We start from the raw sequence: 23624 nt of genomic DNA, 5'->3' as shown, positions 1-23624 counted from the left end.
TCTCTGGCGTCACCTTGTGTGCAGAAACGAAAATGCTCACTGGCCTAATTAACAACACCGACACCAGGTAGTCCCCAATTACTTGTGCCCAAGATAGACTGAAAGTGTTTGTTCTTACTGATACTGTTTTAACAGCTACTTTATTGCACAGTAAGGACCATAGCCGGTCGGTTCATCCGCTCTCAAATAAAATGACCAGCCAGTGTCTTCCTTCCCGGGCGTCTTAATCCAGCCCTTAATTCTGTGGGAGTGTGGCAGTGTATCAGCCTGCGCAGGGCCTGAAGGAGTTTAGCTGCTTCAGAGGTGGTGATGACTGAAGTCACGTGGGCTTACTATTTATACTCAAATAGTCCGGCAGTGATAAGGAAACTGTGGAAGGTCGTCTGTCTCTCCTTGCAAGCAGACGGGAAGGATTTTGGGGGTATAGGAACCTCGCAGGTGACACTGCTGTGAAACCCGCTCTTTCTGGAAACCTGAAAGGCAAGTGTGAGAACAAGCAAGTCCATCAGCCGGTCTTTGAGTGTGTGACTAGATTACTGGAGAATGAGGAGCAGTGATTTGAGTGTGATTCAGTAAAATGAATGAATGAATGAATGAATGAATGAATGGGAGGGAAGGTAAACAGCAAAACGTTGTTGTGACTCAGAAATCAAAACATCAACCAAAGTATGACAAGTTTCCACAGTCATGTGTTTTGTTTTGTCTTTCTGGTTGTGGCATTATTTGTCTTTATATAAGACAGACCAACATTTGTAAACACCACATTTTTTCCAGTCTTGACTGTATCTGAGCTGTCCCCCCTCCAGCCCCCCCTTTGTTATCTGCACACTGGTTGCTCTTCTCCGGCTCACAACAACCAGGCCACACTTGGCACACTTTCCCCCCTGTGCCGTCATAATTCCAGTTCTCGCGAAGAGAAGCCTGGAGTGTGTAATCAACCCTGTGCTCTGCATGTGTGTGTGCGGCTGAAATGTCACTCTGCTGTTTGTAGGCCTCGCAGCACGCATAGTCTGAGTGTGTGACTTGGGGAAAGGGGGGCCCGGGACTTGCTTTGAGGGTATTTTTAAAAAATTATGTTCTTTTTTATTTGACTGTAGATGTAGTGTCGCCTTATCGCCAACCTCTGCTTCTCCTTGTTTGTGTTCGTAATCAAGAGCTTAGAAGGAGCCTCAGGGCGGACGCTCAGCAGCCATGTCGACCCTTCTCCGCTGCATCTGTAGCTCCTCTGTCATTCTGTCCCAGCGAGGGGTCCATCTGAAGTTCCCTGGAAGGAGGCATTTCAGGACTTTCCCTGTGTTATGGGACCAAAAGGCCTCCAGAGGTAGGAAATTTACAAATCTCTCTGCTTCACAGAGGACAGGCTGGGCTTGCGTGCTTTCTCGTGTCTGACTTGAGGAATGAGAGCGTAACGGTTCACTCAAGGACAAGCTCCGGCCGGCCAAAGGAGTGGAAAACTTCCACTGCAGATCACAAACTGTTTGCAGCAGGTTGCTAGAGATGTTCTCAAAATAGGGAAAGCTGCTATAAAGCAGACGGCGGCTTTGCTCGTGAGAGCTGCTAACATGTGAGAGCGGACGAGAGGTCAGTTAAAGGTGACCTGTAAAAACTTGACAGCAGTGCGGCTGATTCTGATGACAGCCTTTTGTGTATGGAGCCTGTGCTGTGTGCGAGGCACACGGCACAGAGTGCTCGTCAAAGTTTTGAGTTGCTGAAATCTTTTAAGTTTGACTTTGGAGTGTGTCTGCATAGGACTGCAGGGCCTCTGTGTGTGTGCTGGCCTGGTGCCAATCACCTGCTAATAATGTCTCCATGGTGGCGAGGTCACTACACCATGTAGGGAGAGAAATGTGTAACCTGACACTGTTTCCAGCAACGCAAATCTCAGCTGTACGCGCATGCCTGCTGCGTTGTTGCGTAAAAGAAGATAAACTTATGTCTTGTGCATATTTTTTTTGTGTGTGACAAGTTCCAAGTTCTTCACTCTCGGCTGCATTGTTTTATTTCCCCCTTTTTCTTTTTGTTTTGTTTTTTTGACCTCAGGTGTGCTCTACAAGGACCTGGTGGTTGGAGTTCCTAAGGAGACGTTACAGAATGAGCGTCGCGTGGCGCTGTCTCCGGCTGGGGTGCAGGCGCTGGTCAAACAGGGCTTCAGGGTGCAGGTGGAAAGCGGCGCCGGGGACGAATCAAAATTCTCCGATCAGCAGTACAGAGATGCTGGAGCCACCATTACTGATGTTAAGGGAGCCCTCGGCTCAGACTTGGTCCTTAAGGTTCGTACCCGGCATGCTTTGGGCCGCAGATCAGACTCTTCTTTGCAGCTTCACAGCTCAGAGACCGTAATCACCAACAATCTTCTTAAGGCCTCATACTATAGACTCATCTCAGTGCAGCATCTGACACCAATGATCACTTTGAGCTTCCTGATATGTTCCAGTCAAAGTAACCACTCTCCTCTGGTTTGAGTAATCTGTATACTTTGTGAAAATGAGCACTGATGTTTTGATTTGCTGCTACATAAGCAAACTAGATCCACATATCTGTCAGTTATATTTAACTGTGAGTGGAAAATAGATTTTTTTTTTTTCTTTTTAGGTTCGAGCCCCCAGTTTGAGTGAGGTAGATCTCCTGAAACCCAAATCCACCCTGGTGAGCTTCATCTATCCAGCACAGAACCAGGAGCTGATGAATAAGCTGTCACAGAGGCAGAGCACTGTGCTGGCCATGGATCAGGTGCCCAGAGTTACCATTGCACAAGGCTACGATGCACTCAGTTCCATGGCTAACATTGCTGGGTAAACAAAAATGTATTTTTAAGTCCAGATTTCATCTGTTTGTTTAGTTAATGTAAATGTGACTTGAGTTTTTGTTATGTAGGTACAAGGCTGTGGTTCTGGCTGCCAACCACTTTGGCAGGTTCTTTACTGGTCAGATTACAGCTGCAGGAAAAGTGCCTCCAGCTAAGGTAATAGTCTATGTTTTACTCAACCAAGCATGATCTATTTCGACAGTCAGTACAGCGTTTTCTTTCCTTTCAGTATACTTAAAATAAAAAATGAAGTGTGAAGTGAAATCTTGGTACATTTGGATGTTTCTGTTGTAAACAGGTCCTGGTTATTGGAGGTGGAGTGGCTGGTTTGGCAGCAGCCGGGGCAGCTAAGTCAATGGGAGCCATAGTCAGAGGGTTTGATACCAGGTATAAGGTTGGCAACGCCTCAAACTGCAGGCTTATTAATGATGGACAGAATTTTGCTGATAGGCTGGCTGCTTCTTGACTTTCAGGCCAGCTGCTCTGGAGCAGTTCAAGTCGTTTGGGGCTGAGCCTTTAGAAGTAGACCTCAAAGAGTCTGGCGAGGGTGTTGGCGGTTATGCCAAGGAGATGTCAAAGGAGTTCATCGAGGCTGAGATGGCTCTTTTTGCCAAGCAGTGTAAAGAGGTCGACATTATTGTCAGCACTGCCCTGATTCCCGGTGAGTCACATCGGTACTTTAAGCCACTTTTGCCTTTATCGTTTGGCATCAAAAGTTTCATCACTATTTGCTTTTATTTCATCTTTTCCACAGCAACACTGAACGTCAATTAGAGATAAACATATGAAATATTGCTCTGCAAGTGTGCTGAGAATTTCACTCGCTGTTGGCTTATTTTATTTAATCTAGCAGCTAAGGACTCAGTAGGCTTCGTGGGAGTTGGTCCTAAACATAAGCAACGTATAATTTTATCTGTTGACACTTGAGTAAATTGTCTGCTAGTCTGCCCCTCACTCATCACTTTCAAAAGAGGTGGCGATGGCGAAAAGCCTCCGCTTTGGACTTTGCAACTAGATCTAACTAACCAACGTATGATGGCACAGTGGCCTCGTCCAATTTTTCTATACTGTCTATGGCTTAAGCCCCATCAACCCCATAATGTCGCTTTCATGAGGGTCACTACATCTTTAATACGGATTGACTATCCTCTTTGTTAGACAGCATGATGCTGTTTGATGCATCTCATTCCTTTCTACCTGTGGTCCTATGCTCACTCAGGGAAGCGTGCACCCATACTGATCAAAAAGGAGTTTGTAGAGTCTATGAAGGATGGCTCTGTAGTGGTGGATCTAGCTGCAGAGGCAGGGGGCAACATCGAGACCACAAAGCCCGGACAGCTGCATGTTTACAGGGTACGTTTTGGCCTAGCTTGCACATTTGGATAAACTGGATAATTTTAAGGAATGCAAAAGATGTATTTCTGATTTGGGATATATATGATTTATTTATGTATGAATAATGTACTTTTTTGTTAACTAGGGAGTAACACACATCGGCTACTCAGACCTGCCCAGCCGCATGGCCACCCAAGCCAGCAGTCTATATTCAAACAACATACTGAAGCTTCTGAAGGCCATTAGTCCAGACAAGGAATACTTCCACTATGAGCCCAAAGAAGAATTTGATTATGGAACAATTGACCACGTCATCCGTGGGACTCTTGTTATGAAGGTGGAGTTTTTTTTTTTTTTCGTGTGACTGTCTCCTGTCAGCTTCCATCCCCACTGGCATCCCTCCTTCCCTCTCAGCATGCGCTGTCAGATCCTGTCATGCTTGACTAGAGCGCCAATTGAGTACCAAAACAGAGTCCCAGCTGGGAATAGCTCAAGTTGGATCCCAGCAAGAATGTTATGAACGTTTCAAAATACACTTTTCCAGGAATTTAGCTTTGACACATTGTTTATGGCAGAATAAGCACGCAACCTCAATAGGACATATCAGCTTACCTCTTGTTACACTCAGCATTATTCAGCCCCTTAAAAGAGAATTTATCTTTCAAAACCACTGCTAACTGGTTTGTGATTGCTTTTTTGTTTAGCGTAATCCCCTGTGCCGTCCACGAGTTCGTGTTCAAGAGCTCACCCACTGTGTGAAAGTCTTGATGTCTGTTTCTCACGCAAATCTTTTGTGGACTCCTCTCTCCTCACTCTGGTCTTCTTGTGTGTTTTCTGGTGCATTCAGGAAGGCAAGAACATGTTCCCATCACCCCTTCCAAAAACAGTCCCGCCATCGCCGGTGAAACAGAAAACGGTTGCAGAGTTGGAGGCCGAGAAAGTGGCGTCCGTTTCGCCCTTCAACCGCACCATGACCTCTGCTGGTGTCTACACTGCAGGTTAAACACAAACACAGAAGTATTCAGACTTCTGGGACATTTAGCACTGCTTTATTTGGCTTCACTGAGAGGATTTGTTCTGTGTAAAACATTAATTTGTACTGAAATTAAAGCATGCAAATAATCCAATTAAAGTAAAATATCAATTTTCACTATCTTTTGGTTTAAATCAGGGGTGTCCAACTCCAGTCCTCGAGAGCTACCGTCCTGCAGCTTTTAAGCGCATCCTTGTTCCAACACACCTGAATCAAATACTGGCTTGTTATCAGACCTTTGCCAAAATGGATGGCATGCTGAAAAGAGGTAATCCAACAATCTGATTCAGCTGTGTTAGAGTAGGGACGCATCTAAAACAGGGGTAGACAACTCCAGGCCTCGAGTGCCAGTGTCCTGCAGGTTTTAGATATCACCCTGGGTCAGCACATCTGAATCAAATGATTAGTTCATTCCCAGACCTCTGGAGAACATGGGCTGTATCCCAATTCAGGGTCTGCAGCCTTAAAGTACGCAGCCTCAACGATCCTCAAGGGCCGCGTACTTAAAGACCGCTAAGGCCGGAAGTGCGAGGCTTGTGAAATGGGACGGTCTAGCCTCCGTTGCGCTGCCCAGGTTGCCTAGCAACCATGATACTAAATCATACAGCTTTGTTTGACAGAAATGAAGGAGAAAATCTTTTGTTCATTTCTTTGTTTGTTTCTACATGAGCTTTGATCATTCTCTGTAAGATTAAGGTCAGCTATTGAACGGCGTATATTTTAAAGTAAAGGCTTTAAAACCAAGTTAGTACAAACGTCACTAATGTCACATAACTTTGCCGACATGTGGCCAGCAGTAATGTTTTAATGTTCTTCGTTATTAAACATTTGCACATAAATAAGTGACATGATATTCAGTACTTTAGTTTACTCTTCGGGCAGCCCTCATCCGCCGTTTGTTAGGAGGAAATTTAGCCATTTGAATCAGCTGCGTTGGATCAAGGACACATCTAAAACCTGCAGGACACTGGCACTCGAGGCCTGAAGTTGCCTACCCCTGATCTAAAAGCAGCAGGACAGTAGCTCTCGAGGACTCAAGTTGGACACCCCTAGTTTAAATGGCTTGTGTTAGTGTGACATTAATATTAGACAAAGATAACTTAAGTAAATGCAGAAGTTTTTAAATGATTATTTCATTTATTAAGGAAAAAAGCTACCCAAACCTACCTGGCCTTTCAGGTAAAAGTTAAAACAATCTTTGGAAGATCTGAGTCCAGTTACATCTGGCATACACAGCCTTTAATGAAAAGAACATCATACCAGCAATCAAACATGGTGGTGGTAATGTAATGGTCAGGGGTTGCTTTGCTGTTTCAAGACCTGTACAACTCGCCATAACTGATGGAACAATGAATTCTGGTCTCTACCAGAAAATCCTGAAGGAGAATGTCTGGCCATGAGTTTATAGCCCAAAGCTCAAGCACACTTGGGTTATGCAGAAGGACAGTGATCTGAAAACACACCAGAAAGTCCATCTGTTGATGTCTTAAAAAAACAAAATGAAGGTTTTGGAGTTGTCTAATCAAATTGTGGACTTGAATCAGATTTAGATGCTTGACCTTAACCTCCTAGGACCTGGCATCCACATATGTGGACATCACATTTTGGGTTGTCTAGACCAAAATACTAAACTTTGCTCTACAAGGGCCTGATATCCACTTACGAGGACATCATGCTGCCACTGTTCAATCGAAATTTAATGTGAATGTCCTCATATGTGGCTCTCATTTTTCTCAGAAACAAAAATCAGTTAAAAAAAAATAAATTGCATAACTCTTTGTTGTTACATTCATCAGCTCCCAATCAGCCCAAATGGCAAAGCGAAATTACAAATGCATACCATGAAGTTTGGGTCTTAGGAGGTTAAACAGGTTATTCGTGCTCAAATCCTCCAATGTGGCTGAATGACAATTCTGCAAAGAAGAGTGGGCCAAAATTCCTCCACAGTCACGAGAGACCCATTTCCAGTTTTTGCACATGCTTGATTGCAGTTCTTGCTGCCAAGGGTGGCTCAACCAGTTATTACATTTAGGGGGGAGGTGGTTTTTCACATAGAAGTTTCAGGTAGGTTGGGGTGGCTTTTTCCCCCTTAAAAACCTGTTTACTCAGGTTATCCAATATTAAAATCTGTTTGATCTGAAACATTTGGGTATGGCAAGTATGCCAAAAACTAAGAAATGTAAAGTGGGACTGCTTTTCTACATAATGGATATGTGCTGGAAACCTTTGTATGTGGACAAGAAAAGCAATTTGCAATTTAAGCATGTCTCTTTGGGATTTCATTGTAAGATTCATGAGGGGAAAAATCCTTTACTTTCCAGTCTGACTTTGTAATTTTTCCATTTTTAAATCAAGTCATTGTAACAGATCTTACTGTGACCTTTGGAAGCCCCCCTGTAACTGAGCACAGCGATGAATATATTTTTCAGTATATTCAAACATTTCGCTTCACTTCTTTCAGAGAAACTATGAATCATAATAGCTGGTAATAAAACGACATGTTTATTTGTCTTATTCAGTTATTCCATTCCTTCAATGGTTAAGAAGGGACTGGAAACCAAACTTGAAACTACAGCAGCAGGGAAAGCACAAACATGGCAACAGCAACACTGCCTTGCTCTGTCTCTCTCTAGGCCTGTCTACCTGTCTGGCTCTAGGCATCATCTCGCCCAATGCTGCTTTCACTCAGATGGTCACCACCTTTGGTTTGGGTGGGATAGTGGGATACCACACTGTGTGGGGTGTGACCCCCGCTCTGCACTCACCTCTCATGTCCGTCACCAATGCCATCTCAGGTCAGAACTCATTAAAGTCATGAAAATCTGTATAGATGTGGTGATATTTGAGTGATTCCTTTTTATTTGTTAACAAATTCTTTTCTGTCAGGTCTGACTGCGGTGGGAGGCCTGGTGCTGATGGGTGGAGGTCTCACACCTTCTTCCCTGCCCGAGAGTCTTGCTCTGGCTGCTGCCTTCGTTTCCTCCATCAACATTGCTGGTGTGACATTCAACACTGGACACAAAAATGGCTTCAGTGAACATAAATAATTTCCCACCCAAACAAATGAAAACGGCTAATTCATTCATTTATTTCTGCACCTGTGCAGGTGGTTTTCTGATCACCCAGAGGATGCTGGACATGTTTAAACGGCCCACCGACCCTCCTGAGTACAATTACCTGTATTTGCTGCCTGGGGCTACATTTGTTGGAGGATATGGAGCCTCTGTGGCTGCTGGGTACAGCATCGAGCAGGTGAGACGATGCACATCATGTCATCTCACTCAGATTTGTTTCCACTGACAATCCCCTACTTAATGTAATGTGCATTAAGTAGCGTGACAGTGAAATTAATTGTTTGTAGAGCAGCGGTCCCCAACCTTTTTTGTGCCACAGACCAGTTTATGTCTGACAATATTTTCACCGACTGGCCTTTAAGATGTCTTGGATTTGTTGTACTAATCAACAAAATAAAACCTGTACTGGTAGCAAAAAAGTTTTATTCATAAGACACTGGAAAAGACTGAGGGAAACCGAGTTAATGATAAAAACCCTGAAAACCATAAATTTCACACCCGAGCCATAACTCTCGCGGACCTGTACCCAACGACTCATAGACCGGTACCAGTCCGTGGCCCGGGGATTGGGGACCGCTGTTGTAGAGTAGATGGTACTCTGTCTGGTACTTTAGTGTGGTGACCTCTGCTTGCTAAGTGCATCTAATTTCATGTATAAATTTGTATCTTACAAAATGAAGATACCATGAAATGAATGCATAATTTAATTTTTATATTTATTAGACTGAAACTGAAATATTATGTTAACTTTAAATATGGCTTACCATATATGAACATAAATGCAGTTATGTCAGTTTAATAGAAAAGTTAAGCGCGATCAAAAAAGGATTTCAAATACAGAAATGTCCAACTTCTGAAGAGTGTGTTTGTTCTTGCTCTCAGTACTGGATTGTTGCATGAATTACTGCATCAGGTTGCCATGGAGGCAATCCGCTTGTGGATCTGTTGAGTTGTTTCTGAAGCCCATGCTACTTTGATAGCTTGTCTGTATTGGATCAGGTGTTTCTCATCAGGTCAAGTTGTCTGGCCCGTCTTGCACAGTAATAACATGGTCAGCAGGCCATTTGGTACTAGTTTTGGCACGGTGTGAAAGTGACGTGTCCTGCTGGGAAAAGAAAATCAACATCTTCATAAAGCTTGTCAGCAGATGGAAACTTGAAGCTCTCTAAAGCCTCCTTGCAGACAGCTGCACTGACTCTGGAGTTGATAAAACACAGTGGGCCAAACATCAGCAACACTGGCAGATGATGTGGCATCTCAAACCATCAGACTGCAGGAAATTCACTCTGGATTTCAAACACCTCGGCTTGTGTGCCTCTTTGCGCTCCCTCCAGACTCTTGGACCTTGATTTAGAAATAAAAAGTGAAATTTACTTTCATCTGCAAAGAAAGGCTTCGGACCACTGCACAATAGTCCAGTCATTTTTTAGATTGACCCAGGTAAGATGCTTTTGACTTTGTCTCTGATCTTTGTTTGATCTTAGGAAGATCAAACCCCAGCCTCAGTCCACTCGTTCTCCAAAGCTCTTGAATCAACTTCTTTTTTAACAAACCTCTCAAGGCTGCAGGCGTCCCTATTACCTGTGGACACTTTTCTTGTTACTACCACACTTTTCCATTTCAGTCAACTTTCCATTAACGTGTTTTGATGTGCTATATTAATGACCTTCTATGAAAAGAGTCAATGATCCTGCTTGAGAAGAGACTCAGTGATAATCATCTATACAAGTGTCCAGTCAGCAGTCTTCTCCATGATTGTGGTTGTGTGTATTAAGTAGGCTGAATCATTTACAGGTATTTATACTGTTCTTCTAATGACATATTTTTTTGAGTCTACAATATATAAAATTTTCACTTGTTGTAACTAACTGATGGGAAATACTGAACTTCTTTTAAATATTTGAATTTTCTGAGATGCATCTGGTTAGAGACCTCCAAGGTGAAGTGTTTGGGCATGCTGTACTGGGAGGATCTCTCAGCTGGTTTTGGAACGATGCGCCCTAGAGAACCTATTAAGCTTTTTATATATATTTTTTTCTCTCACATAGATTCTGTTACTGCAGTAGTGGATGCGTTTTAAACATGTTTTTTTCCCTTTCTACTCTTGGCTCTGCATGAGTCAGTGAGATGGGGAAACTCTCATTATGGTCATGTCAGGTACACAGTTCTGGCTTGAGCACAGAAACCAACCCACCTGCTATTCAAATCTTTTCTTTGAGGGAGTTCACTGTGGGGCTGTATCAAGGCCTGGTAGAGGCTATATAGGGATTTTCTTTAAGTGTGAGCCATACAAAGATGATAAGTAGAATGTAAGACTATTTAAAAAACAAAAACAAAAAAAACAAACCCTGTAGATTAACAGACTGGGTCCACTTTGATGTCAGGTCTAGATCAGAAGCTTTCATTTAATTGGGATTACCTCTCATCTTTAAACTAATTTTCATCCTGCTTCTCGATTCTTTGATGACTTATTGATCCATTCTCAACATGTAGCTATGATAAAATGCTGATTCTCACTTTTTCTCCTCAGATGATGTACTTAGGCTCAGGTTTGTGCTGTGTCGGGGCGCTGGCCGGCCTGTCTGCCCAGAGCAGCAGTCGCTTGGGGAACGCCCTCGGCATGATGGGAGTGGCAGGGGGCCTTGCTGCCACCCTTGGTGCCCTCAAACCCTCACCGGAGCTGCTGTCTCAGATGTCTCTGGCTATGGCCGGTGGGGGAACCCTGGGTAGGTGGCTCCATGCATTCAACTAAAATGGATATGATATTGTGTTCACTGATATTTCTTTACTTAAACTGCCCCCCCAAAAAAACCTCTTGTGCTGCAAAATGCCCACTGTAGCTTCACAGCGCTTCTAATTTCATCTTATAACAACTCAAGCGGTATGCCCTGCTGTTTCATTGGGTCATGTGAAGGAGACTTGCAAATAACGTAGCACCTCAAGGTTTCAGTTTTCAATAAAAAACAAATTGATCAAGTTTCGGCATGACTCTTCTGAAGTCTAGCGGTTTGTTTCGTTATTAGCTCCTCCTAGCTAATTCATAACATGCATCAATCACTCTGTTGTACATGTTAATCGTAATTTAAGAAGCAGGAAGATGAATGGCAGTGTAATCATCCTAAGAATGAGCGCATACACACAGCATTAAGAGCCGCTTAGTTTTCAAGAAAACGCAATTAAATCCTCAACTTTGAACTCCTGGGATTACCTTTTGAAGAACAGGCCCCATAACTAGAAGCAGGTGTCTGCCTTTTAACCATTTTTTCCCCTTTTTTCTTTCTTCTTTTTTTAATTTCATGTTTTTTTTTCAATGCCCTAAATGTTTCTAGCAGTCAGACTCTGCCAATGTGCATGCGAAGTGTAGTTCTGGTGTTTAACTTTTTTTTTGGCTGCTTTTTTAAATTTTTTTTTTTTTTTTAAACTTTCTTCATATCTCAACTACAGGTCTGACCATTGCCAAGCGTATTGAAATCTCAGACTTGCCCCAGCTTGTGGCAGCTTTCCACAGCCTTGTGGGCCTGGCGGCTGTTCTCACATGCATTGCCGAGTATATGATTGAGTACCCTCACCTGGATACTCACCCAGCTGCAGGTGTGCTCAAGACTGTGGCTTACCTGGGCACTTACATCGGAGGCGTCACATTCAGTGGATCACTGGTGGCCTATGGCAAGCTTCAAGGTAATCGATCTGACACTAATCTCTCATTTGCACATTGTCAGTCCATATCTGACGAGGTCAGTCCCTGTCAGATCTGACCATAGCTCTTCTTATTACACACAAATCTCTATGAAAACACATCAGGTTGTCTGGCCGGCTGCTGATTGTTCCTTTCATCTACTGAAAGCCAAAGATCCCCTCTTAAATCCAGGAGTTTCTGTGTAAGTGTCAGCACTCTCTAATTTGCGCTTTAGGCCGACCAATCAAGAGGAACACATGAGAAGCTCTCTGGTAATTTGCCATGGGAAGGGCAGGCCAGTGACTGGATGGCTGTGGTTGGTAGAGGGTTGCTGGCTGATTTGTGGATGAGACAGATGCTCAGACAGCTGATTAGAGGCTTTCGCAGATAAGTCTGAGGGTTCAAAGACACCTGACACTGGTTAAAGAAAAGCACGCTCACTTGTTTTGTCTTGTTCCTTTTAAACCCTACAAAAGTGTGAGAACAGTTTCTCTTCCCTCTCTGAAAAATGTGTTTTTTGGTTGTAGGTCTTTTGAGCTCTGCCCCCCTGCTGCTACCTGGACGGCACATGCTGAATGCCAGTCTGATGGCAGCATCTGTTGGAGGCATGGTGCCCTTTATGCTTAGTTCCAGTTATGGTACTGGCATGGGGTGCCTGCTGGGAGTGTCTGGGCTTTCCACTGTCATGGTGAGTTTGTGACCATTATTAAAGCTGCCAACAGGCAGGGGGTGGGGGGGATTGGCAACATCTCTTTCAGTGAATTTACATTTCAGCAGTTGATTTTTAATGTAACAATTGTTTTAGCTAACTTGGAATATGTTAAAATACTTGTTTGTTTTTCTGATTCAACCTGTCATAGGGTGTAACGCTAACAGCAGCCATCGGAGGTGCTGACATGCCCGTGGTCATTACTGTGCTGAACAGCTACTCAGGATGGGCACTATGTGCCGAAGGCTTCTTGCTTGACAACAATCTCATGACAATTGTTGGAGCGCTGATTGGCTCCTCTGGTGCAATCCTCTCCTACATCATGTGTGTGGTGAGTAGATGCACATTTCCAGCATTATGCATGAAGTAAAAGGATACAAATGTGTCACTGGGCTGCTTCTTCCTCAAGGCTATGAACCGCTCCCTGCCAAACGTGATCCTGGGCGGGTACGGCACCACCTCAACATTGGGTGGTAAGCCCATGGAGATTGTTGGCACTCACACCGAGGTCAATGTGGACCAAACCATTGACATAATCAAAGAAGCCAACAACATCATCATTACTCCAGGTACACACTGTTTTACAGATGTCTCGAATGTAATTTTCAGCTTTGTCATTGGTAACTTTTTCTAACCAACCAATCTGTGAAACTGATCTTTTATCAGTTTGTTTCGTTTAATGTAGGTACCTATATTACCACAATAGTACCCCACTTGTAAGTGACTGTATTTAGTTATTAGGTTGCACTATCTAGTTTGATTAGCAGTGTATCCGACCATCCAAAAGCAATGGACAGTGCACAAGAGAGGTGAAGAAAAGGGTTCAGGCAGGGTGGAGCAGGTGGAGATTTAGGATAGTGGAAAGACTGAGATGATTTTTGACAGAAAGATAGCAGCAGGAGTGAAAGGAAAGGTTTACAAGATGGTAGAGGGACCTGCTGTAATGTATGGTTTGGAGACTAGGAAATAGGAAGCGTAAATGGAGTTGGCAGAGCTGAAGATGCTAAGATTTTCATTTGGGTACATCAGAGGAACAGAGCAGGCTGATCAGCTTGGAAACAAAGTTGGAGACGCAAAGCTGATATAGTTCAGAGATGGGCAAAAGAGGAATGGTGGATATATTGGACAAAGGATGTTGAAGATGGAGCTACCGGGCAAGAGGAAAAGAGAAAGACCACAGAGAAGATTCATGGATGTAGTGAAGGACATGCAGAGGGTGGGTGTGACAGACAAGGATGCTGGGGAGGGGTGAGATAGAGGCAGATGAATTGCTGTGGCGACCACTAAAGGGAGACGCCGAAAGGAGAAGAGAGAGGGAGAGCGAGAGCGAGAGAAGAAGAATCCTGTGTCGTCATGTTGGATCAAGTGAATGAAGACCCTATTCATAAAAGCCTAGAGGTTAGACAGTGACTTTCTGGCATCTACAGGCTGATAGGGAAAATGTGCTGTTTTATTTTTGTTTGTTTCCCCCCAACCTGCTGGTGATAACCTTGCGCTGCTCTTATATTTAATGGTGGCAAAATATGGTTGACCACAGCAATCTAGTGACCAAAGCTATTCTAAGGAGGTTTTTGGTGTAACACCCTGTTTGATTGGGGAGGGATTCCAGGTTGCAGCGAATGAAGATACATCATTTCTTTTAATTTTTTTTTAAAATGACGAGTCATTGGGCCATGTCCAATATGGAGAACAACTTGAGCATAATGCACTAAGAAAATGCATAATAAACGTCTACTGTGTATACTATGTAACATGCAGGTAAAATAATGCAATCTTACTCACTGAACTGGATCTTGGATTTTATTTAATTTTTTTTAATTGGCTGTCTCAGAGCGTGCCATATTATTTATCAGATAAGCATTACAAATGCAGGGCTAAAGGAAGGATGTCAAACTCATTTTACATTGTGCCACGTACAGCCTACTTTGACCTTAAGTGGGCTGGACTGGTCGAAATCCCCTTTGTTTATTTAAGAGACTGATAATGTCCTTTTAAAAAAAGATTGTAAAGCATAAAAACGGGAAGTTTCTGTGATCTGCTTATCTATTAATTTACTTTGGTATAATCGATGTGGAAGGTCTTTATTAGTAGGAAAAGCTGTAAGTCTTTTCCATAGCTGATTCGGTGGGCTAGCTTGGATTCTTTGGCTGGCCAGTTCTGGCTCCCTGGGTCTCACGTTTGAAGGGTTTCCAGCAAAATGAATTAGCTGAGGTGAAGGCCAGCAGACAGATATATAGCCACCTGTAATGGCATCTATGTGTTAATGAAGCCATGTCTTTAAGCTCAAAGATTGAATTTAAAAAGATGAGTTAAAATGGAGACAAAGTGTTTTGGTATGTCTATTTCTTTGTGTTAGCTTCAAATGGCCATTTAAGAAACTGTTTTTGGCACTCCAACATTGGTTTCAGGTGTGTTGTGTTATCAGTTGTTAATTAAGTCTTAAGCAGACATGAAGAGCAGGTAGCAAGTTAGATAACACTGTGCTTCATCCAAAGTTTCCTCATTTTTGAAGTCCTTAGCTATAAGTTGTTTCATCTGGGGAATTTTTTTTTTTTTTTTTAGTGCTGCACAAAAAATTATGTAAACTGATATAAACTGTTAGAATTTGGGCTAAAGCCAGCTTGCAATCAGTGCATTGGAAGAATGCTCCACCATGATTTATATTTTTCTTCAAAGGTCCGCTACTTTTGTCATTTGCCACTTTGTCTGTAAGCAAATTTTGGTGGAAGCTTTAAATCTTCTACATAAGTAGAAAAACTTTTTTTCCCCCAGTTGTGGGTGGAGACGGTGCTGGAAACAGATGGAGCCCTTTAGAGACGGGTGTAGACAGGTGTAGAAAGAAACTTGGACTAACATAAGAGATTTATATTGGTGCTCCTGTCAGTAGATGGCGTGGAGTCCAAATGTCATTTTTCAGATCATTAGTTTAGATCAGTACCATCATCTATCTCCCACATAACTGCTTTCACCTGACCAAAAAAACCAAGCAAAAAAAGTTGCTCTGTGAGATCAAAAACAGCTCTGGGAAAGCCCAAATGTTTTGCAGAGTACTTGGAAATGGTCAGGCATCTGATGGTAGCGTTTTCATTAAACTCAGAATGCTGAACTGTAGTGACCACAAGAGGGAGTAGTTTGTTCACAAACTGTCCACGGGGCCTAAATAATGGTGGTTTGGATTTCAGAGTGTGAGATAATGCCCACATCATGATTTATTAAGCAGAAAAGCCAGACTTGTCTGACAAATGAGTAGCTGTTGAACGGCCTGTGCGAGAGGAACCACTCCGTGTAGCTTGGATACCAGGATTGCTGTTTTTTTTCCAATGGCTCCGAATTGGTGCAGAGACAGCTGTGTGGTCGAACATGCTGGTTTGATTAGAGAAACAGTGAAAAATCATAAGGGCTATTCGGTCCAGACTCTCCATGTGCTGTCAACAACAAAGCACGGCAGTGAGGAAACAGAAGGCTCCGGCTGTTTGGGGAATTATAGAAGATACAGGATACAAGTCACTGGCTTGGAAAAACTCGATTAGGGGTAATGCTGAACTCTAGAAGGTACCTGACCACCAGGGTTAAGCAGGGGTTATGCAGACAGAGGGTAACTAGCTCTTTGCACGCAGGGGACCCCAATGCACACCACACATGCAAAAGTTTTCCTTAGAAAAATGTCTCTCAGACTTTTGGCTGCTATGATTTAACACAGAGAGGAGTCTTGTGGTGGTGGAGGACAAAAGAAGGAATGAAGGGTGATGAATATGTGGCTTTACTGTTGTCCTGCAGGACTGCTGTGCCTGTCATTTAGAAATGAACAATAGCTGTGAAATGCTTATCTATGACCAGGCACCCATCCAATAAAAGAAAAGCTGTTTGACAGGAGACTCAAGCAACCTAAAGGGATTATGGAGTATGTAGATAAGATATAACCATTATATTCCTACTAAGGCCAATTTGCTCAGCTATTGCAAGTTTCTATATTTATGTTGTTAGGTTGGGGTCTGTGTGCGGCCAAAGCCCAGTATCCTATTGCAGATATGGTGAAGATGCTGAAGGAACAAGGCAAGACTGTGAGGTTAGTTTGTACACACGTGTGTGTATATACACACACAAGGCAGGACATTCTTTTATCAGTGTGTGTGTGTGTGTGTGTGTGTGTGTGTGTGACAAGTTTTCAGTGAAAAATCAGTGATGTGCTGTAACATCTCCAACAGGTTTGGCATCCACCCAGTGGCCGGTCGTATGCCCGGCCAGCTGAACGTACTCTTGGCCGAGGCTGGCGTTCCCTATGACGTGGTCCTGGAGATGGATGAGATCAATGACGACTTCCCAGGCAAGCTCCGTTTTTAAAAATAAATTCTAGAAAGATCTGTTATATTTACCGTTACACGTCACTTTGGCAGGGAGGTGTTGGATTAAATTACTCGATTGGTGATTTTTAATAAACGCATCCGTTCCTTTTCATCTGCTCTTGAAGTGGCCACATGTTATGTCTGGATACTTGGATGTGCCAAGTTATTAGGACAACACTCATTGTTTTCTTAGCAACCAGGCACGCAGGCTGACACACATGGTTCTGTTTATGGTGGAGGGAGATTAGTGCAGCGCCGGAGTTTGAGTTCATCCGCCTTGTGCGTAAACGTGTAAATGTTTATGACCCACAGAGACAGACTTGACGCTGGTCATCGGTGCCAATGACACGGTGAATTCGGCGGCGCAAGAAGATCCCAACTCTATAATTGCTGGCATGCCGGTCCTGGAGGTGTGGAAGTCCAAACAGGTTGGTCTGCCTTTATTAGATGAAATGTGTTTGAGGATATAGTACCAAAATAAGAAAAATCTAATCATATACCACCTTCTTTTCTTACTATTACCACCAGGTGATAGTGATGAAGCGTACTTTGGGTGTGGGCTACGCTGCAGTAGATAACCCCATTTTCTACAAGCCCAACACATCTATGTTGCTGGGAGATGCCAAGAAAACTTGTGACAGTCTGCAAGCAAAGATCCGAGAGACCTTCTACTAATTACAACTCATTACTGCCGTGTACAATTGTTAAGAACTTAAAAGTTATTAAAATTTTTGGCATGTGAGATACCTATTTTACAAAAACAAGTTTATTGGGTCTGCAACAAATGTGATTACAGCAGAACACAAACATCATTGTGCACTAATTTGTAAATTAAAATGTTTAAATGTATCAGAAATTCCTTTCTTTGTACTACTACGGTCACACTGTCCATTCATGCATAAGAAAATGTCATTCGAGTTCAAAAACTAAAAATTATTTTTCTGCATAATCAGAATCTATTAACATAAAACGCTTCAGCTACAGTGTTTGATGTCTTTTAGTCTGTCCTCTTCAGCATTTTCCAGCAGAGGTTTTGGCTTTGTTAACAATTGAGTGCAGGTAGGAGTAGAAGAAGAGAAGGTTGTCGTATTCTCCGCTGTACTCCTCGTCGAGGCAATGCTCGTGGAAGTCCATGAGAAAATAATATATGGCTTCGATAGTAGCTAGATAAGTGTCCGGCTTGCCCTTTTGATGACGCCAGAAACACGTTTTTCTCATCTTCAACTCTACCTGGAGCAAATCTGGGGGAGAAACACGTCAGTCACAACATCGTGAGATCATGGTAAATTCAATTGTGAGTGAATAATCACCAGCAGTCTCGAGTTCTTTGGAAACCCACTCAAATGCAATCTTTCATGATTACCTTGCAGTCTCTCGTCTGTGCTGATCTTATTGGTCTGGTTCCATGTGCTGTCAATGAAGACCACCCTGTGTAGGGGATCCACCTTTGACACTGAGCTTTTTGCTTCATCTGGCGTCCCCGACTCTGAGCTCTCAGACGTGCGTGTGGAACCTTGAACTTGCTCAGTTTTTAACCTCTTTCTGCACGGTTCATCAGCGGAGTCGTGTGACCTGTCATGTAAACACTTCATCATGTCTTGAACTGAGACGGCCCTCGGACCAGGGAATACCAACACCACCTGGAGCGAGCGAAGACGGAGAGGAACGCCATCATGCAAACTGTGCTGGGGCATAAAATGTGTCTCGAACACGTGTTTTTACAGTGGGGTGGTTTATAAAAGGCTAAATTTAGGAAGCAGAGAACAGGATGTAAACTGTTTGACAGGTGAGGGATAAAGTTGAAGAAGTGAAAACACTAAATCAATTGATTTAAATAAATGAGAAGACAAGAAAAACAATACAAATGTATGGCTTGTGGACTAAACTCATTCAGCTGAAATAACAATCTGATTGCATAAGTGCTGTGAGCTTTGAACTGAAGAATGGAGCTGCAGCAAATAAATCTAAATCTTTTAGAAATGTTTCACTGGTTGTTTGCAGACTGGGTAAAAATCTAAGATTTTTATGCTGAAAATAAACAACGGTACAAAATGCAAAAGATAAGCATTTACAATTTGACTTTAGTGGAGAGCAACAGTTTCAGAACATACGCTTAAATTAGATTTCTGCACTAAAATGAATACAGTTAATTCAACATAGTATCGAGAATTATTGTAAGCAACAATATAAAGAAAAAGACTAATAGATGCCAAAGAAAATGCTAAGTCAGTGATATCAGACATTGGTTCAAAACTAGCAAAAGCCGCTGCATAATAAATACTCAACTACTTCCATTGGTTTTAGTGTAAAGTAAATTCTGAAAGGGAACCATCAGTTTACAAAAGGGGAGTGGCTTAACAAACCAAAAAAACAAAACAAACATTCCTCTTAATAAAATGGTCAGGTATAAAGACTGGACTAAAAACAATGAGTGAAAAAGCAGCCAAAATCCAAAGACAAACTTTGATAGACCTTCAGAAAGCCTGAAGAACTATTGCTCAATAACAAAAAAATTGCTTTCGTCTTGGAAGAAAAAATGGTGAGTGACTCAAGACTGTTGTATAGTGAGCTCAGTGAAACACACGGGCGCAGCTCCTTTGCGCAATCACCTTTCCTCAGTTTGCTATGGTGTGCTTGTGTAATGTTTTTGTCACTGAGAAAGTTTTTAAACTTACAATGATTCCGACCACTGGATCGGATGAAAATAACAGTTCGCACGATCCCTTTTAGTTCTCGAAGCTTTTAAGTCTTTTTGGTACTAAATACACAGAAAAGTCCAAAAACTACATATGCCGCCCCGCTCTTTATATTATACACTCCAACAAGCCATCCAGCAGGCCTGATGGGATCTTTTGAAGCGCTGTTCTGGCCTGTAGGCCATATGTTTGACACTCATGGATTAGTAGATGAGAGAAAATCACTTTTGATGATCAATTTAACCTCTGTTTCCAAACAAAACATGCCACATGCTTTTCTGTGTTGTGTCATAGAAAACTGAATATGCTATTTGACTGAGTAGTGAAAACAAGACAAGTGAAGATACAAAAAAGTTTTCTGGGAAGTAATTTCCAGATGAATCAATCATAAACGTAATTGTTAGCTGAAGCCACATAAGGTACAAGGCAGACAGCATGTTTTACAGTTAAATAAACTCCATTCTTTCTTTTAGGATAAAAAACACAACTACAAGGATAAAAAAGAACTAACCTTGTCTTTTTGGTATTCAGGTATGCAGGGGTAAGTATATATTGTGATGTCACTGGGTGCGAGAATCTTGGCGTGGATGGCAGTGCTCTTGCCATCTGTCTCGTTGGGATGCTTGATGATGTCTATCTTCACAGGAAGCTGAGTGTAACACACAGTGTGTAAAGTCAGGTCGAGGGGAGAGTTGGATTTCAGCAACATCATGCCAAAATATTTAACGTTAAATAATTTTAAAAAAAGGCATTTTGCAACCAATTAAGACAATGGTGAAGGCCTCTGTTAAAAGACAAAGCAGGTGAGTCCTAACCTCCTACAAACCTTCACTGTGGGGACATCTTGCAGGCTCATGCCCACTAAGGAGCAGCATGTGTAGCAGAAGAACATCCTCGAGCCTCCACATTTAGAGCACTTTAACCTGCCCCTTTGCTGTGCTTCCTCTAGCACTGCATGTGATGCCAATTTGAGCCCCTGGAGCTGCTGACTGGGAAGCTCACGGGAGTCGGATGAATCAGAGGCCAGTGTTTTTTCCCGGCAACTGGGATGATGACGCTGGTCCTGATCCAGGCCGCTCATTTTTGCTCTGTTGACAGACTTGTCTTGGAGCACAAGTACACTCATAGCTGATGAAGAATAACAGAGCAAATAATGCCAATATTAGCAGACATAAATAATCTAACATTTACAAAGACTTAAACTCAAAGGACACAATAACATGGAAAAAGCTAGTTATAGAGCTAAGAGTTCATTAAAATTGTGCGTGACTGGTAATGATTAGATTGGAAAATTTGTTGCTGTGATAGTACGGTGCAGCTTGAATGCTTTTCATCTAAAAAATTTCATAAAACAGAGCATTGTAACTCTTGGAATGAGTAAATCTTTTAAAAATAATGTTTCATTTAACTATTTTATTGTAGCGTCTTATGATTTTACATTGGCCAGATTAGAAGCTAGTATAAATTAATACGAGTGGCAAGATCATCATGTTAGTTCTGCAGTTCTGGTAACTGAATAAGATCACATTATATGACATTACCCATTTCTGGTTCAAATATGAACACGTCAAATTCCCAAACATCACATTGTGAGCACAGTCACTGAGATAGAAGTTCTTAGAAAACAGAAAACCATAAATCTTGTTAATGGAAATATCTAATTAGTCAATCACATAGCAGTAACATAATCCATTTAGGATAGTAGACATGGTTCCAGAGGACATGAAGAGAAGATGAGATGAAGTTCAAAGCAAGCATCAGAAAGAAGGAGAAACCCATGGCTGTTGATGCCAGATGGGCTAATCTGAGCTACTGGGGTTTAAAGACAATAGGAAGAAAAGTGTCAGTTCTGTAGGTGAAAATGTCTTGTTGCTGCCAGAGGTGAGAGGAGAATGGCCAGATTGCATCAATCTGATCGCAAGGCAAGAGTAATTCATTAACCACTCGTTACAACCAAGGAATGCAGAGAGCATCTCTGAAGAAACATGTTGATGACTACAGTAGCAAAGGACCACATCAGGTGCTGCTCCTGTCTGCTAAGAACAGGAGACTGAGGCAACAACTGGTAAAATTGAAGACTGGAAAAATGTTGCATGGTCTGAGTCTCAATTTTCAAATGGTAGGATCACAATTTGGCAAAAACAGCATGAGAGCATGGATCCATCATGCATTGTATTAACAGTACTGGTATTGGTGTAATGGTGTGGGGAAGATATTCTTGGCAAACTGGCTAATCTGTAGCGACTGTGAATCAAAAGTTTACATCACCTTGATGAATCGATGACACGTAGAATTAACGCACCTCTGAAGATTAAACTAGCAGGGTGTGCCTAATCAAGGGGCCAGTGATTGTATGTACATACTGTTGAATTTCTGATAAACATGGGGGATCGTAAGCATCAGCTAATGGGGAAACGCTGGTGTCCGAGTGTAGCGCGTTTGCTAAATACAGATTAGTAATTAGCACATGGATAAACAACATGAAACGTTGCTCTCTTTAACCTCTCTCTAGCGCAGTGAGATGTGATAGAGCAGAAACCGTACACCTGCAGCTTGCAGTTACTTTTCTTTGAAACCACAGACAGTATAAAAGAGTCAGTATTTTACACTGCCCATGCTTCAACATAGTGGAGCTAGCTTCTGTTAGCAAGCGTCACGTTTCCTCAGCCCCCGCTGCTAGCGTTAACAGACACAAGTCAAAAAGTCTAGTTAAGAGGAGCGAAGATCAAATGAAGACGGATGCACTGTTGTGCACTGTTAGCTCAACTGGGTTCACTAGCTTAGCTACAAAAAGAAGTCCCATTATAAAAGTGCCTACCAATGAAGTGCACAACGGCATGAGCGTCTTCTTCTACGCCGGAAGCACAGCTCCGTGTGAAGGAAATGCTGGGTAGTTACCTGTCGCTAAGCAACGAATGTGCTACTCGGTGCCCTTTGGGGGTGTTATGGCAGGCGATTTATAAATATATATTTATAGATGGTTAATTTTCAAAATGTATCAAAGTAAAGTGAATAAATGAGTGTGCTTTAATCCAGTAAAATAAAATTACGAAGTTAGATTTAAGTTACTCATACTAGCAGCCAATGAACGTCAACTCTCGCTCTTATGTATTTCGGTAAACGTTAGAAAGAAAAATTTTTTTTTTCTTAAAATAAAACACAGTTTATGATCATGTAAACCTCTAGATTTTAAATGTACAAGTTAAATTACAAGTTTAATATTAGACACACAGTGTATTGTGATGCTTTTTGTTGCATTTAAAAATACAACATTTTAGGCAATTTAAAAAGAGTTGTGCATAGTTCTCAAAAATATTTAAAATAATATATTAAAAATAACCTTAAAGAAAAATCCTTAGAGACTCTGCTTATTCATATGAATCTGGTCCGTGGCAATAATTACAAATTCCAGAAAGCACACATTTTGCTTGGAGCAAAAAGTAATTTGCTACCAGGAAATATTCAAAGTATGTTTTCTGTAGAGAACATAGCTGTAATTTAAGGGGTTTTAGCAACTTCAAAACTATATTAATGTGTGTACTACCAGAAAATGTTTTAGTGTTTACGAGTCAAAATCTGGAACAGGTTGAGTGTGGAAGCAATTCAAAAACAGAAATAAAGGTAGAGATTTTCCTGATATAGAAAAAGATATTTGGCTTTTAGTATATATCTGTATATCTCTATTTGTAAACACACAATAATATGGTAATATTTTGGTAAATGGATTGGATCTTTGTAGCACTTTTCAGCTCTATCTGAGCACTCAAAGGACTTTATCCAGCTTGCCTCATTCACCCTTTCATACAAGTACTATTTGTATACATATGCGGTTTCTATCTAATATTTACACATGCTCATACTGAGATTATTTCATCAGAGATGAACTTGGAGTTAGTATCACACCCAAGGGTATTTGGCATGCAAACTGGAGAAGGCAGGAATTGAACCACCA

General features: G+C 42.0%; 2 protein-coding genes across 4 annotated transcripts; one reads left to right on the top strand and one right to left on the bottom strand.

Moving 5' to 3' along the window:
* The first annotated feature begins 255 nt into the window (after positions 1 to 255).
* nnt2 (nicotinamide nucleotide transhydrogenase 2) lies at positions 256 to 17832 on the top strand. 2 transcript variants are annotated; one of them, XM_004543505.6, is made up of 22 exons: positions 256 to 480; positions 1155 to 1321; positions 2041 to 2270; positions 2593 to 2792; positions 2875 to 2962; positions 3105 to 3193; positions 3280 to 3467; positions 4026 to 4159; positions 4287 to 4478; positions 4989 to 5139; positions 7808 to 7969; positions 8061 to 8171; positions 8281 to 8426; positions 10779 to 10974; positions 11693 to 11926; positions 12452 to 12612; positions 12785 to 12964; positions 13043 to 13202; positions 16618 to 16699; positions 16839 to 16957; positions 17289 to 17404; positions 17505 to 17832. In XM_004543505.6, exons 2-22 carry the CDS (start codon positions 1192 to 1194, stop codon positions 17649 to 17651), a joined length of 3216 nt encoding a protein of 1071 aa, XP_004543562.2. In that variant the 5' UTR covers positions 256 to 480; positions 1155 to 1191; the 3' UTR covers positions 17652 to 17832. The 2 variants fall into 2 exon arrangements, with proteins under 2 accessions (XP_004543562.2, XP_004543561.2); XM_004543504.6 differs by lacking the exon at positions 256 to 480 and adding an exon at positions 871 to 1057.
* dtwd1 (DTW motif tRNA-uridine aminocarboxypropyltransferase 1) lies at positions 17705 to 22601 on the bottom strand. Of its 2 annotated transcripts, none has more exons than XM_004543506.5 (5): positions 22491 to 22601; positions 20499 to 20800; positions 20184 to 20321; positions 18340 to 18616; positions 17705 to 18217 (listed from the first exon to the last, which is right to left on the bottom strand). In XM_004543506.5, exons 2-5 carry the CDS (start codon positions 20796 to 20798, stop codon positions 17988 to 17990), a joined length of 945 nt encoding a protein of 314 aa, XP_004543563.1. In that variant the 5' UTR covers positions 20799 to 20800; positions 22491 to 22601; the 3' UTR covers positions 17705 to 17987. The 2 variants fall into 2 exon arrangements, with proteins under 2 accessions (XP_004543563.1, XP_076740524.1); XM_076884409.1 differs by lacking the exon at positions 22491 to 22601 and adding an exon at positions 21941 to 22394.
* Positions 22602 to 23624: the final 1023 nt, after the last annotated feature.

The sequence above is a fragment of the Maylandia zebra genome, linkage group LG1, assembly GCF_041146795.1.
Source record: "Maylandia zebra isolate NMK-2024a linkage group LG1, Mzebra_GT3a, whole genome shotgun sequence".
Classification (NCBI taxonomy): domain Eukaryota; kingdom Metazoa; phylum Chordata; class Actinopteri; order Cichliformes; family Cichlidae; genus Maylandia; species Maylandia zebra.
This window is presented reverse-complemented; position numbering and strand designations above follow the sequence as displayed.

Bases quoted from the DNA above. Each gene is read 5' to 3' on its own strand.
- nnt2 (XM_004543505.6), top strand. From the start codon at position 1,192: ATGTCGACCCTTCTCCGCTGCATCTGTAGCTCCTCTGTCATTCTGTCC. The intron at 1,322-2,040 runs GTAGGAAATTTA...TTTTGACCTCAG, and splicing joins GGACCAAAAGGCCTCCAGAG to GTGTGCTCTACAAGGACCTG. The intron at 8,427-10,778 runs GTGAGACGATGC...TTTTCTCCTCAG, and splicing joins CTGGGTACAGCATCGAGCAG to ATGATGTACTTAGGCTCAGG.
- dtwd1 (XM_004543506.5), bottom strand. From the start codon at position 20,798: ATGAGTGTACTTGTGCTCCAAGACAAGTCTGTCAACAGAGCAAAAATG. The intron at 18,617-20,183 runs GTTAGTTCTTTT...CGCTCGCTCCAG, and splicing joins CTGAATACCAAAAAGACAAG to GTGGTGTTGGTATTCCCTGG. The intron at 18,218-18,339 runs GTAATCATGAAA...TTTCTCCCCCAG, and splicing joins CACAGACGAGAGACTGCAAG to ATTTGCTCCAGGTAGAGTTG.